The sequence below is a fragment of the Aedes aegypti genome, chromosome 1 (genome assembly GCF_002204515.2).
Source record: "Aedes aegypti strain LVP_AGWG chromosome 1, AaegL5.0 Primary Assembly, whole genome shotgun sequence".
NCBI lineage: Eukaryota > Metazoa > Arthropoda > Insecta > Diptera > Culicidae > Aedes > Aedes aegypti.
Window position 1 is genome coordinate 176,466,290 of NC_035107.1, and position 15,908 is coordinate 176,482,197.

At 36.7% G+C, this 15,908-nt stretch overlaps 2 protein-coding genes across 5 annotated transcripts in view; both read right to left on the reverse strand.

The window, feature by feature from the left end:
* Positions 1 to 8,293, reverse strand: part of LOC5574577 (protein pellino) — a 127,695-nt gene extending 119,402 nt beyond the window's left edge. Inside the window, exons 1-2 of one of the 4 annotated variants that reach the window (XM_021853746.1) lie at positions 8,173 to 8,293; positions 2,953 to 3,592 (exon numbers count right to left, since the gene is read on the reverse strand). In XM_021853746.1, the coding sequence (XP_021709438.1) occupies positions 2,953 to 2,963 (11 nt within the window). In that variant the 5' untranslated portion in view covers positions 2,964 to 3,592; positions 8,173 to 8,293. Of the gene's footprint in view, positions 1 to 2,952; positions 3,593 to 7,815 lie in introns of all 4 variants that reach the window. The other 3 variants (XM_021853729.1, XM_021853735.1, XM_021853740.1) reach the window with 3 other exon arrangements.
* A 7,056-nt stretch (positions 8,294 to 15,349) lies between these two features.
* The window catches only part of LOC5574582 (transcription factor IIIB 90 kDa subunit), a 96,914-nt gene continuing 96,355 nt past the window's right edge, over positions 15,350 to 15,908 (reverse strand). Inside the window, exon 4 of the mRNA XM_001655156.2 lies at positions 15,350 to 15,767. Coding sequence (XP_001655206.2) covers positions 15,631 to 15,767 — 137 coding nt within the window. The 3' untranslated portion in view covers positions 15,350 to 15,630. The remainder of the gene's footprint in view (positions 15,768 to 15,908) is intronic.

Sequence of the window (15,908 nt, forward strand, 5' to 3'; positions counted from 1 at the left end):
TTATGTAATTTCTTAGGCCACCCTTGTTTAAAGAGGATTTTCAGGAAGACTTACTCTTGAAGAACTTTTAGAAGATTTCCAAGATTATTGCTACGATAATAAAAAAAAAGAAAGATCATAATATCTCGCAGGATATTGCGCAGGATCTCTTGGAACACAGGACGAAATTACTAGAAAATTGTGTTGGAATAATCATTCCTACAGTCGAAGGATTTCATAGAAAAAATTGCTATGGTGTTAAATTGTGTGGAACCTTAAAAGAACTTTTCAATATTCCATGGGAATTTTTTGAGAAATTCATTGAAAAATATTTGGATGAACTCCAGTGATCCTAGGATGAAATGCTGGAGAAATTCCTAGAAAAAAAACTCTAAAGAAACTTAATAACGAAACACAGGTCGAATTGAGGGAATTATTTGAAATGTTCTCAATATATTGACTCGAATAACCACTCGAGGAGCTTTTGGATCTATTCTTTGGAATAACCGTAGACGAAATGGCGTTGAAATTCTTGTCAAGTCTTCTTGGGAGAAATTCTGTGGGAACCTTTGGATATATCTTTGATTAACGACTGTAGAATTCGGTTGGATAGTTGTGTGAAAAAATATCTGGAGGAAGTCCTAAGATAGTCTTTGTTCAAAGTACTGCCTGAGAAAAATTTCTAGAGATTTTAACGTTGAAATGTTCAAGGATTTCCTAAAGCAAATTATGGAGGAACTCCTGTAAGCATCGTATGAAGAAAATGCTGAAGCAATTTTTTGAAGAATTCATAATAAAATCTCTGGAGAAACCACAAGGATATTTCCTGAGGCTGTTCTCGAGAAATACGAGAAGAAATTTTGCATCTCAGTTATCTGCATGCAAGATAAGGAAAGAAAAGAGACTTTAGATACTATTTTGGTTAAAATAGAGACTTCAGACACCTTTTATCAAAAATAGAGACTTATTAGAGACTTGCAAAAAAATGGTATATAAAAAGAAACCTGCTACCAGCCCTAGGTATGTTAATCCGTTACCGAATAAATTTAGATACATTAAAAACATCAATCATGTTTTGATGAGCTGATGAAATTTCATACTCGAAAGAATTCTCACTGAACAGCTCATATAGTTTTTGGAGAGCGGCGCAGCCGAATTTTTTTCGAATGAAGATAGTTTTCTGGCAATTAATGATAGCTCTGGGTTATAACGCAAAATTCTTTGTCGTGAACATATTCTATCATGAATTACTGCTTCAAAATAATTTCCCTGATTGTGATCGAAATTCCCTGAGAATTCCAGGTTTTTTCCAGGTTGAATAAAATTCCCTGATAATTCCAGGTTTTCCAGGTTTTTCCAGGTAGTAGACACCCTGATGAAGGACGCGCTGTCGCTGAGATGTAAGTCACTGTGAGGAAAGTGGCGGGACCTTTTATCACATTTGATTTTTTCATAAATCTTTGAGGAATCAAACCAAGAACTGCACAGAAATTTATACTCTGAGAAATCCAGAAGTCTCATATGAATCAACGCAAAAATTCGTTTACTTGTCACAAAACATCAACACCCGCACAAAACGCTGATGGAAATCGTTTGAGTGACGAGTTTGCTCATATAAAACGTTATTTTCTGAGTTCAATAGTGCACTCAATTTCGTTCAGTATATACGTACAAAGTAAATCAAATCAATCCTTAGCAGCTGTAAAACCAACTTTGTTATCATAAATCAAGTCACATAAGACTATAAAATAATTCGCAACAAAATCCATATACACCCGATGCTGTTTTTGCACGGGGGATGCGTACCGTTCAAAAAAAGTTTTCAGTTCAAAATTTCAAAAACCGTGCAAAAAAAGTAACACAATTTCTCGACGTTTCATGCAAAAATAAGGTTTTGGTGGAAAAGTATGTATGGAAACTTTTTTTTTGCACGGCCGTGTAAAAAAAAATCCGTGCAAAACAGAGTCGGGTGTACTCGCACAGCATGCCTAGCGTTGGGCAAATTTTTCTGTAACATCGATGTTCTTGAATCGATTCACATTTGAGCTCCCGAATCGATTCACCGATTTAATTGAATCCTTTGAATCGATGTTTTTCAATCGATTCGAATCGAATTTGAATTGAAATTAATAAAGTTTGAAATGAGACCGAATGCATTCGCATCAGATTTTAATATCTTTCAATTATTTCAGTTTCAGAAATTCAAAAGAACAGATTAAATTCTTGGCTAGTTTAAAATTTGGTTTATTTTTCATCAACTCGTTAGGAAATATTTATCGATTTCAACAAATCAAATCGAATCAAAAAATCGAATGAAGAAAATCGATTCACCAGATTTTAGAGGCTCCAAACATCGATTCAAAAAATCGATTAATCGGAATAAAAAAATCGATTTTCGGAACATCGATTCAAAATCACCCAACGCTAATGCCAACTTTTATCATATAATATATTCACATATATCGCCTCCACTTTTGTACGTATAAGGCCTTTTGATGACATCTTATACGGAAACTTTGCACATATAAGCATCGCATAACGCAAAAGGTGATTTCGTTTTACGTACATTCTGGTGGTCAGAATTTTTCAAATGATAGAACCACGTGGATTGTCAGCTAAGTGGCTAGCTTTAGAAGTAAAAAATCACAGTACTGATGCTTCAATAAAAATGATTTTTCGACTACCATTCATCAAAGTTTTTGATGAATTTTGGGTTATCACTTAAGCTTAAGAAATGAAAGATTCTGATATGATAATGAGCATTAAAAACACGAAATTCATTATAACGACACACACCAACAAAGAACACAACATTCATCTTGCTCAGAGTAGGTAGATAGACAAGGAAACCCACAGTATACAGTGTCGTCCAAAAAGATGAGGGGGGTGACGATGCAGCAGAGGTACTAGACAACAAGCAAGTAGGAGGCCCTCGTTTGAGGGGGATGGAAGAAGGAACAACACAACACTCACCGTTTCACCATACTGTCGACGACGACGTTCGCCGTTCCGTTGGTCTCCGTAATGACGACGACGTTTTTTTCCTCCAGTGATCCTATGATTCTGAATTTTGTCGCGAGCCCCTGGCCACCACAACCAGAGTGTGCTCCACTTCGAATATCAGGATATCCAATGAAAACTCGGTATTTCTCAAACCCAGCTCAAAGCAGCACTCGCGAAACAATCGATATCCGCGTATTCTTCTAGCACTTGGACACCAAATTCCCTTGCTGCTTTATGTTTTGATTCGATGGATGATTGAACTCAGATTTTCCTTGTAGCCTTTGAGAATACTTTCAATCCGTCTGATTGAATGCAAGTTGCAATTTGCGTTGGCGAATCCAATTTTCTTATTACAAACAGATTATTCCACTTTTGAACGAAACTATGTTGCACAAACAATGACAAATTAACACTTATTCACAAATTTTACTTTTTTCGCCTCGGTACACTTTCTCTATATTGCGAGGTAGGGCTGAATCACTTTTCAAAACAAGACGACATTTTCCTTCTTCGCCTCTGCTGCGAGAGTGCTTTTTATCTGCTTTATTTCTGGTAGTCGTTTTGACCCCTCGGCTGCTGCTTGCTGCTGTTGTTGGTGATGATGCTCTTTCTGTCGCAGGAGAATAACATACACACTCAAACAGCTGGCATCACTGGTGCACTGACGCTTAACACATTTGCCGTTGTTCGCATAAATGTTTTATTCACATGTATAGCTGCTTATTCAACGTGGTTAGCCACGATTCAACGAAATTTGGAAGCGAAATCTACTCAAGTAACTACTAAGCTGTATAGATTAGCATCAAGTCGGTTCTATAGTCAATTCAAAAGCATAAGTAACATGGTTGAATCTATACTCAGGTAGCCACTAAGCACTGTTATTAAATGAGCTATTCAACAACCGTTCAGTGCCGATTAGAATCATACGACATTTTAAACCATCCCTGAAATTCGCTTTATACGAGTATAAAACGTAGGGCTGTTACAGGGCTTGTAAACCATGTAAGCAGTATACACACTCTTAAAAATAATGAAAATTACTGCGGACGTAATTCACATTATGGCTGAATGACACATGATGTAAGTGATGAAACGACGTAAAAATGTGTTCTGAAAGATGTATTGAACGAAAAATGCAATTTTACATGATGAAGGACATGAATACGATGCCGCTATGATTGACATTTCCCGAATCAGACAGCATGGTATTTAAAATGTGACACAAATTCACGTCATTTGGCTCGCTTCTTTTATGTGCATCCAAAAGACGTAAACTCACATGATTTTTTCGGAGTGTGCAACATAATCTGTACTGGGAACCTCAGTCGGACGGTCGATTCCGAATTCATACGTATGTTCTGTGGGGTATGTCCGAAGGTCATTTGAGACATTTCCATAATTATTTTGCACGGTTCAAACACATCTACAGTGTTTGTAATTGTAACATATTATACCCCTGGCGAAAAATCTTGAAGCTTGATATGTCGCATGATATGGTTTGTACTGTTCAAATTCTAATCCCCAACTAATGCAGCAGGAACCGGTTCCAGGAAATCCGGAACTGGCCAGAATGGTTCCAAAAGAGTTTACCATTGAGTTACAAACACCGTAGTTTTTTTTTGATCCGTGCAAAATAATTATGGAAATGTCCCAAATGACCTTCGGACAGACCCTACGGAATATCCGTATAAATACGAAACCGACCATTCGACTAAGGTTCCCAGTACAAATCACGAAACATGGACACTGTTGTTGTGTTGTGTCAAAATTTTATTGAAATTGGCGGAAAAGTATGGAAATAAGAGCCCACAGATAACGATAATTTGGTTGTAAAAATAGGTAAGGAACGCAAAGGTTAAACATCATTTATCAATGTAGCAAATGGATAATTCATACACGCAAAAAAATTGTGCGGTAAAAACTACCATTTTAGGGGGTTAACTTAAGCGCTCGCACCGGCAATTTTCAGCAGACCAGAAATGCGCTTGATTTTACCATGTCTATAGTCGGAATCAGATTGTTGTAAATTATTTCTGTCAAATGTACCAGTAATGCGGTGGGGTGTACCGTAAACATAGTAAATTGGTCTGAATTTCCATGGTAGTTTCAAGAATGGGTGTAGTCAGCTAAAATAGTTATTTTTACCACAGATTTTTTTCCCGTGTAGTTTCCTAAAATGTGCGTCGCGACCCCCTTGAGGGAAAACAGCAATGTATTCAAGTAGGTTGCTAGGTTGCATTCTCCAAGCCTCAGTTTTCATCGATAAACCAACTTTAACTTTAAAGTATAAAAAATTAAAATATTTTTTGATGTACATTCTGGTTTACCGAAATTTGGTGTATATTTTTCTTATATTTAGCTTGTTTTGGGGAAGCTTGCGATACGATTGGCTAACATTGAAACATTAGAAGAGCTTTATGCCTTGTTCTACAAAAACTTTTATCTTATTGTTTTATTCTGACAGGTCGCTAAAAGTTAGCTTGACGGGTAGATGGGTCGTGCTTCTGTTCTGCGTCCTTCAGAATTGAATACTATTCCACAAAACCCTGTGTGTTCAACCCTGTTATCCCCTCAATATTTCGTTGAATGTTCAACGGAAACATGAACATCTAAAAATGTCATTCAAAAAACATCTCAAGTGTGATAATGGATCAATTATCATACATTTCCGTGGCTACAAAGCACAGTCATGCTGTCCGTGGCTACAAAGCACAGCCATGCTGAAGGTGTCTGGGTTCGAATCCCGGTCGGCCAGGATCTTTTCGTAAAGGGAATTTCCTTGACTTCCCTGGGCATAGAGTATTATCGTACCTGCCACACGATATATGAATGCGAAAATGGGAAATTTGTCAAAGAAAGCTCTCAGTTAATAACTGTGGAAGTGCTCATAAGAACACTAAGCTGTCCCAGTGAGGACGTAAATGCCAAGAAGAAGAAGAACTTGTGTCATTCTGTCACTCTTACGTTGTTTATCATTGATCTAGCTGAGATTAACAAAGATATCATAACAAACATAATAGCACAGACAATCAGACGTAACACTTCTATTATTTTTTAATTCTAATATTTTGTTAGTTGGCCTACGGGCTACTCGTGGCGCTCATATCACTTTTGCTCGAATTTGACGTTTGCTCACTACTGCCACCTATTTCGCAGTTGGCCTAATGAAGTATTTTTAGCATTGGGCGTAAATGTTCACGTGACTATGTTTTAATTTAATAATTGTTCTAGCTGTTACGTCTGTTTGTCTGTGATAATCGAGTCTTATGGTGGTAAGCTCCATCGAAGTTAATACGCCAATCGCGTATTATCCTCGATTTTACTATAGTAAAATCGAGGATAATACGCATTCGGCGTATGAACTTCGATGGAGCTTACCACCATTAAAGCCCTGTCCCAATTTTAGTTTCACACGCTTAAGTTTGGGCCAAGAATACATGTTTATTGATGTTTTTGTTTGTTTGGCTTAAACTCAAATTTTGGGCGTATTTTGTTTTCCGTGCCACTTAAAACTGTGTTAAAACTAAAACCGCTATGGTGTTTTATCTGACTAAGCGAACGTCAAACATATTCAAAAGTGTCATGGTTCATTTATGGACCCATTTTTTCAATAAAAGTTTAAATATGATATACACGTTATTTGAGCGGGAAAAATAGCTAAAGTAGTTGCAGTAACATGCTCTTTCGTGTTATTAAATAAAAACAAGATATCATTAATTATTTTAGGACCCTATTGTAGAAGATTGCATCACCATCAGAGCTACTTTGTTGAGTTTTTAGCAATTTAAAGCAAGGTTTAGATTAAGGTGAAGATGAATGGTAGCCATACCTCCAATCTTCAAGAATACAAATCTGGAGAACCAAACAACCGTTCAAGATGAAAACTTGATCGATTGGCCACTTACTGAAGATGACTTATCAATCGAATTTTCAGGTTGAACAGCTGCATGTTTCTCCAAATTTGTGTTCTTGAAAATTTGAAGTATGGTCTCGAATTATTTTCTTTTTAAGGCTAAGAAGCTCGTCATTCATTTTAGTAGTCATGATAACTTTGCAGCTGAAAATTTCAAAGTAATCAAACTTAATTCTTATATCTGATAAAAAAAAAGTATCACTATATGCGCTTGCATGCTAATACTTTTTCAGCTATGTTAGTGCAACACCAACTGATTTGCATTAATTCCAAACCCTGCGGTAAATTTGCAACAATCTTCAATGAGGCTCACAAATTTAGATGACGGGCTACTTCGTTTAAACGTTTCAGTATGATCTCGAAATGTAAAGCACAGAACAGAGCCCTGCTCGCCAAAAGGAACTTATTTGATACTGTGAATCAATATAGTATCTGTCCATATAATAGCAGCTTGAAGTTTTGTATAGATGGTCAAAAATTTGATTAAAGCGATGAATCGTGCAACTTCAATTAACCTATATATCATACAAAAGTGAAAGTATAATTACGTATAGTATCATGACTGTGTATCTGCAGTGATTGATTTTCTCTTTGCATTGATACGCAAAATGCATTCGATTTTACAATGCAGTAAGAAGGATGGTGAGAATTCCCTACTCACACTAGAATGACAGTCGGAAATATTCGCCTGAGTCGCCAAGAAAGAAAAGAATCGATGAAAACTAAACGATCACTGAACGAAGGATTTTTTTTTTTTGTTTATTAAAGACACTTTACACCAGAAGGATGCATTTCATTTATTTCGTGAGAATTTTCATGCAACATAAGACAGATAGGCAAAGAACGGCAAAGGAGATGGTGTCAGAAATGACAACAAATATTTGGGTGTGTGTAAACAGAAAGCTGTCAGTTGCATTTACTTTCGTATGTGTTCACTTGAATTATATCACCTACACCAATGCTGAACAACAAAAGAGAACGGAAAAACGCTTTCGGTTCGTCAACCAGCACTAATTTGCACCAAAAGTAAAAATAAAATGCAGCACAGAAAAATTTTAAACTGCATTTCTTTACACTAGCACTTAATATTCCAAATCTGCGATACCGAAATATTGCTGGAGCTCTTTCTTCCGATTTTTTCGCTTACGTTCTACGGCCTTCACTTACAGCTTTATTTTCACAGCAGACCCACCAGTATGAAGTGAGCCCTTCCTTATGCAATAAAATCCCGGCGAATAGCTAAAATATCACAAATTAACAACGCAACACGATTATACCACCGTTATCTCGATGAAATTAGTTACAGTATTCACAAAAACAAATTATTATCGCGATGATTCTTCCACTCACAGAACATACATGTTTATCTGACCGTGCTCGGAATGAAACTGACTATGCGAAAAACTAGGCTTTCATTCAGTAGTTCACAAATTGAACAAGTTCACTTAATTGATGCACAAATTCACTCCTTTGACGTTTGAGCGATGCTCTGTCATTTTGGAACGAGTTCATTTCCAGTAAATATGACATCGCTCAAACGTGAATTTAAAGCACTGATACCTTGGCCGATAAGGCCACTCTGGGAGCACTGTCTCTGGCCGTTCAAACAGGGATGCCACACACATAGATTTTTATGTAAGATAAACCGAATAACTAGTAAGCCGTAAGAATCGGCACCAAGTCAGTTCTATAGTCGATTTAAAGCATGTCCAACAGGGCTAATTGAAACTATATCGTGATTAGGCCCGCTCAAAAGCTCCTTTCGACGAAACACGCATCACATCATCAATGATCAGAACGGTTTCAACGATAAGAAGTGTAGTCTGCTTATTTATTACCAAAACGTCGGTGGAATCAACACTCGCATTTGTGATTATCGTCTCGCGTGTTCGGATTCTAGCTACGACGTGTACGCCTTCACTGAAACATGGTTGTACGATATCCAGTCAGATTTTCAGCGATACTTACAGCGTTTGGATCGCAATCCCCAAAATAGATTGCAAAACTCTGGTAGAGGAATATTATTAGCCGTGAAAGCCTTAAGGTGAAACATCTCGGAATATAAAGATGGCCGACTTGAGCCCCTACTCACGTTTTCAAAGGCACACAACTGGAGTAATAGTTGGAAAACGTTTCTGATCTTCTTATTTGAAGCTTCCTGTCAGTGCACAAAGCCAAAATAAAAAGTGCACAGTTGTTGGATCCTTTCTTTGTGAAATTTGTGCCTTGAAAGTTGTAGTGTAAACTTAGAAGTTGATTCCAAACTGTTTCACCTTAAAGCTGGCTAATATTAGTTCTGAATTCAGAAGCTATCGAACAAACTCGGGTTGCTATAAGCTTTCAAACTAACACGTTGTTAATTTGTGTCCTTTTAATAAATTAAAATAAAATAAATTTTAAACGCAATTAAAAATTTCAATTTCTACCCAATCATATTTACTTGACTACCTACTACCGTGTGGGACCGAAATCCGTACACCTAAGCACTAAGCCAGATGAAAGCCTATGATTAAAATGTGTGGGTTTGTATAGAGAATCGATCAGCCTTTTTTCAGTTAGTTTTCTTCGGCCTTACGCTTTTCCTCAATCTTCATCAGTTGAAGTTGAATCCTCATCGACCGACTGCTCCGGCTGGATTTGCTGGATTTTCCGGATTTCGACACGTCGCACAGTGCGTTGAATGTATGGAGATGCAGGACAAAAATCAAAACTGGAAGATCAAGCCATTTAAGCACCTTGGTATGAAAGGAAAAGTTTTTTCTGGTGAAAAGAGCTGCAATTTGCATAAATGACATATAGTATACGCATAATCGCAAAACTGTCCTAAGCACCAATTCCATTATTTTCCAAGAAAAACCTCGTAATTTGTACTATTATTGCATATAATGATGTAAGAAGTTATTTGCACATATGTCTCTTCACACTCATAGCTGCAAAAGTGACTTATACGCCTTTATGCAAAACATGCGCATATTTTTAAAATTTTCTAGTTTTTACCATAAAATTTGAATAGAATCTTGGAAATTTCATTAAAAATATATTATTTTAAACATAAACTTGCTCTGGTGTAATGTCTGGTTCAGCTTTGATCACATAGCGTTACGAGATTTTCGGATTTTTTATCACAAACAACTCATTTTCATACTTGTGCTTGTTAAGGAGTATACCTAAAAATAGTTAAAAATCTCGAAGAGTTGCAGGGAGTTGCAGCTGTATCTTTCAGATCTCTTAGAGGGCACTCTGAGAAACATGTCTGTGAGTGACTTAGGGTGGAACTCGGTGGAACTTTTTTTGAATCGATAACCAAAGTTACATGTTAGTATTTCATAAGTTTGATTTCATAGCCAACTCAGCGTGCCGATTTTTCATATTCAAAGTTAAAATTTGTGTGCTTATTCCATCAAATATACTTTACCAAACTTCAAACATGTTCTCTTTCAAATTTTGATTGAATGGATTGGTTTCAACACCCTCCGTACTAGTTGAAAGTAATGTTGAAAACATGCGACAAAATTAAGTTTTTCTGCTACTCCGACAACTGTCACTTTCAACGCTTGTTGTAGTCGTTTTAGTGCTTTATAAAACTTATAAATACACGTTTCAATAGCCGATGTTATCTATAAACACTTGTGGATACTTATTATCGCCGAATAAAATAACTTGAAATTTGATTTTTGTCTATGGAGCAACGCACTATGCGTCGTCCACGTTAATGGCAGAGGCACATTTACTGCATGACCAACATTTCTCTCGGATGCAGTCGTCCATCGAAGCGCATGCGAAATGGTACCGGATCCTTACAGGCTACCAAATTCTCCTCCCGGTCCGGCATATTGCATGCAATGCAATTCTGCAAATCCGAGCTCGATGCCAGCGTCAAACAGCCTCTCCTACGGTGGTTCTGCTGGAAATCCGCCTTCGACCAACGCCTTGGTCGGAATTCTTTAAAGATTGTTCCAACGTCGAAGTAGAGAGCAGGATTCACGGATCTTTTAGCGAAACTGTACCATTTATTTCACAGCGCTTTAAAGCTAAAGTACAGCAAAATTAGTCAAAGTGATAGTGGTAATAGAAGTATTTTAAAGCCTTACAACAGGTTTCAATATTGTTTCTGCTTTCTCGTTCAAATGAAAGTGTAGATGTGCTACCTTAAAAAACCCCTGAACTGATTGGTTAAGTCTGCTGATTTTGGAAGCGATGTTCGGGGCGATTTCAACATCCAAACCCCTTAGACAGCTGCTCAACTGCAACGTGTCCAAGTTATTAGTGGAAAAATGTTTTTTTTTGTTGCAGAGAAATTGGAGTCGATTTCCAATTGGATGGTAAACCGTGCAGATTCGACAGCTGCACCTGCCCCTCTTCATCTGTCGGTTTGTGTCTCATATATTTGGCAACCGTGGGTTCTCCAGCGCGAGCAGTCTGGATAATGCAGACCAAGTTGCGTTGCGTTGAAGCTATCTTGCAAATATGACGCATGCCTTTGTACTTCTCTGTACTTTGTACTTATAGTTCAATTGACACTTTCGTTTTGTATTATTGATAGTACTGGGTCTACTACGTTTTCTCTTTAGTTTTTGTGAAATTTTTTACCCACCGCCGCCCTAGCCCGGAAAATCTATCTTTGACACCGCATTTCTTGTGAATTATCTTACCGCATTTGGTGTTCCCGCATTTCCTATTTGCATTTCAAACGCATATGGTCGGGGTTCTGCTAAACCGCACCAAGTGCCAATCCCAACTAACAATTTTAGCGCTATAAGCCAAGATTATTTGCTTTGTGCTGTATAACAGTTGAATTGAAGCAGCGAACGCAGCAAAAAATGAAAGCTGTCGAAAATAAAACGATTAGCGTTAATACAGCTGTAACGCAAACGTTTTGCAGCTACAAATCTGAGCTGAATACCCAACTAACAATTTTAGCGCTATAAGCCAAGATTATTTGCTTTGTGCTGTATAACAGTTGAATTGAAGCAGCGAACGCAGCAAAAAATGAAAGCTGTCGAAAATAAAACGATTAGCGTTAATACAGCTGTAACGCAAACGTTTTGCAGCTACAAATCTGAGCTGAATACCCAACTAACAATTTTAGCGCTATAAGCCAAGATTATTTGCTTTGTGCTGTATAACAGTTGAATTGAAGCAGCGAACGCAGCAAAAAAATGAAAGCTGTCAAAAATAAAACGATTAGCGTTAATACAGCTGTAACGCAAACGTTTTGCAGCTACAAATCTGAGCTGAATAAATTTCGTCAGTTATCGCTTTCGCTGCTTTCACTAAGCTGTAACTCAACACCGTTAAAGATAGCAACCAAATGATGTGGATTAAAACTAGCGTTGGGCAAATTTTTCTGTAACATCGATGTTTTTTGAATCGATTCACATTTGAGCTTCCGAATCGATTCACCGATTTAATTGAATCCTTTGAATCGATGTTTTTCAATCGATTCGAATCGAATTTGAATTGAAATTAATAAAGTTTGAAATGAGACCGAATGCATTCGCACCAGATTTTAATATCTTTCAATTATTTCAGTTTCAGAAATTCAAAAGAACAGATTAAATTCTTGGCTAGTTAAAAATTTGGTTTATTTTTCATCAACTCGTTGGGAAATATTTATCGATTTCAACAAATCAAATCGAATGAAGAAAATCGATTCACCTGATTTTAGAGGCTCCAAACATCGATTCAAAAAATCGATTAATCGGAATGAAAAAATCGATTTTCGGAACATCGATTCAAAATCGCCCAACGCTAATTAAAACTCGCCATCATCAATCCGGCTGCTTCTATACAATATGCTTTGTTATGCTGCTCAATATATATTTAAGGCCGCACGGGACGTCATCATAATCACCCTATCCATTTCAAGAAGCAAATCCCAAGAACCACTCCATATATCCATGCGAAAATGTATCACTATGATTCTGTATATGTAGAGCACAACCCTATAAATTTTCAGCTTCATCGGTTCACTAAAACTCGAGATTTGCTTCCTCAAAGTTTTGATGATTATTGTTAGAGTGAGACGAAAGATAGGGAAAATAACACGGTCTCCCGTGTCCCCTTAAGAAGCGCTTTGTCGTTAGTTATACAGCGAGCATACAGCAGTATGCTGTAAAACAACAACTTGTGGCGCATCTACTCAGCTTGTTGGATATAAATATTGCGTTTGACGTTTCGCACCCTTTTACAGCCTGATGAAGTGGTGTAAGCGCGGCTATGGCATCTTTTACGATCATTATAAAATATTGTGTGAACCGTTTTAATTGTAGAACAAAACGGTGTGTTTTATTTGCCTTGCGATATAGACTGTGGTGGCAACAAGGACAGCGTCGAGACTTGTGGATGCAGAGATCGTGAGTTCTATTCCAAGCGGTGGCAGGTAACGCTGGGAACATTAAATTCAGATACTTATAATATGAATTCCGGAAGCTGTGAAACAGCTTGAAAATAATATTTGATCGATAATACAGCGAAGCTGTATAATAATTATTCAACAGTTGCGAAACGGTTGAGAAAGCGCCTTCCGAAGATGTTACACAGCTACTTGTCGTATAACTGTCGAGATAGAGCAATGATCGGTATGAATAAGAGCTGCCAACACAGCTTAAAAGTAGCTGAGTAGATTCGTCAGATTTGTTGGTGAAAGGATCGCATAGCAGCTTTCGTTCGTAAGTACAGCGCCTTTACTCAGCATAAAGCCGTATAAAAAGGGCCTAGAGAATGTTTACATTTGCACTAAATGTTAGTTGGGATACTATTGGTGAAGGAAGATCACCTGTGGTACCTACCTCTTAATAAAAAAAAATGTTCTGGGAGGTATAGAACATTTCCAAACCGTTCTCAAATGAAAGGGAGAAGCCTAAGCTTTCATTTGGTGGGTGTTTCAGCGATACTGATTTTTTTATATTAATGTTTTCTGCCAGAGACACCGTGATGTATTTTGGACGAAATTAAAGCCCTAGGGAGCCGGTGCCAATAATTTTAACATTTTTCCCTCTGAGCAGCAACTAAAATCTTTCGAATGAAGCGTTCATCTCTGAGACTTTTCTACATTTGTATACATCTATTTGAAAAACTGGTTCTATCAGTTGATCCATTACACTACACGACAGTAACTACTGATACAAGGGAGAAATTTCCTTTCAAAAATTATATTATTTATACGACTTAAGATAAAAAGCTGAAATTTGTTAAATCGACTGAGGCGATCTATCTAACGAAAAATAGAGCACGTCATTTTTATTGAAAAACGTACGTTTTTTCACTGGTACATTGCAACAGATTGGTAACGACACTTTAATTTCAATTTTTCAGTACAAATTTGTGCTGTTATTTTAAGAATTATTATTACTGATCATCATATTGATAAATTACAACAAGAACCTTACACACAATTATGCCCAGACTATCCCTAGAGGAAATAACTTGCAATGTCATCAACAATTATAATATAATCATTTAAGTGGTCTAATTTTCAGTTGGTATTCTACCGGATTAACAAAAAAGTGGCTAGTTGAGCGAAACAAATTGCCAAAATACTTGTCAGACAAAAAACATGTTGAAATGAAAGAAATATCTACAATTTTATGATTTAATTGAGATTGTATCTAACACTTACCTGATTTTTCGTTCCTTAACTGTTTTAAGCGTTGACTCCAACTGTTCATCGAGAAATGTGCCCAATTGAGTTTTAACTAGTGACTCATCCGTCAAAGTCAAATCAGCCATAGAACGATGATTTAAATTGGATATGAAATTCAGCATGATTTATTAATAGGGTAATTAACATTCATGTATGAATCTTTTTGAAATAACTGTCGTCTTCATTCGTATATCCATTCACACAAAGTTAAAAATCAGTTACAATTAGAATAAGTTTAGGTATTAACATTTTCATTACTTTTACCATCACGCGAAATAAATTTGTTATTTTTTAGAATCACTATCACATGGTGCAACAGGCTATGTTCAGTCTTATTGACTTATCGATTTAAAAAAATATTCACTTTGGTAGCTCACTTTCACAATTACTTTGAATGCTTAGAAATCAGATCGTCTGTGTTTCATTTTGAATGCACTTTGAGTTTGCTTATATATTGTTACTATTTCAAGCAAAGTTGTCAATTGGCATTGCATTCTGAATTAAAACACTTACGGTCGGCCGATTTAGAACATCAAACTGACTCACTACAGCTCAGAAATTCGAATGAATGGATCCTAGTAGAATAGACCCAATTTAACAAAACAGCATGAATTCTTTGAGTCCTGTCGCAACATGTTCGTGTTTTTCAGATAAATTCGTTTGTGCTGTATATACGAACAGTGTATTACACATTCTTCAGAAGCGCCGGAAGATAGTCAACCCGATGCATGCGTTTGTTCGAATCTGACTGCATGTTGACTCTTGCAGTAATAGGGAAGGTGATATCTGATAAATTAGCAAACGCATGATTCAATTGTCCATGATTGCATAGGTAACATAAACGCCTCAATAACACATAATCCAACATTCACTAATTACAGTTACTTCATAACTGCATTTAGTCATCGGTTAAGCTAAAAGTGACAATGAAGCTTATGTAGGCTATGCGAACATAAGCAGATGCATGTTTGAACCTTTGAAGTATAATATCAATGCATGATAGAATAATTTTAATTTCTACGATTTTACGAAACAATAACGTATCAAGTTCAAGATTATATAATAAATTTAGATAAGAAAATATTACCTATTAGTAATCTTCTTCGTAGCCATAGTAATCATCATCATCTCCAGTATTCAGCATGTCAGCTAGAGATTTGTGCTCCTTTTCAGGTTCTGGTTCAGGTTCGTCTTCAGCCTCTTCATCGTAGTCCTCAATTATATGTTCTGTTAAAAAAACATTTAGATAGTGAAAATGGGTTGCGTAAAATAGTTTAGGTTTAGGTGGCTCGAAAAATCGCTTTTGCTCCACATCATTTTTTTTTTGTTTCTAGGTTAGATTTTGAGTATCCTTTCAAAATTGGAGCT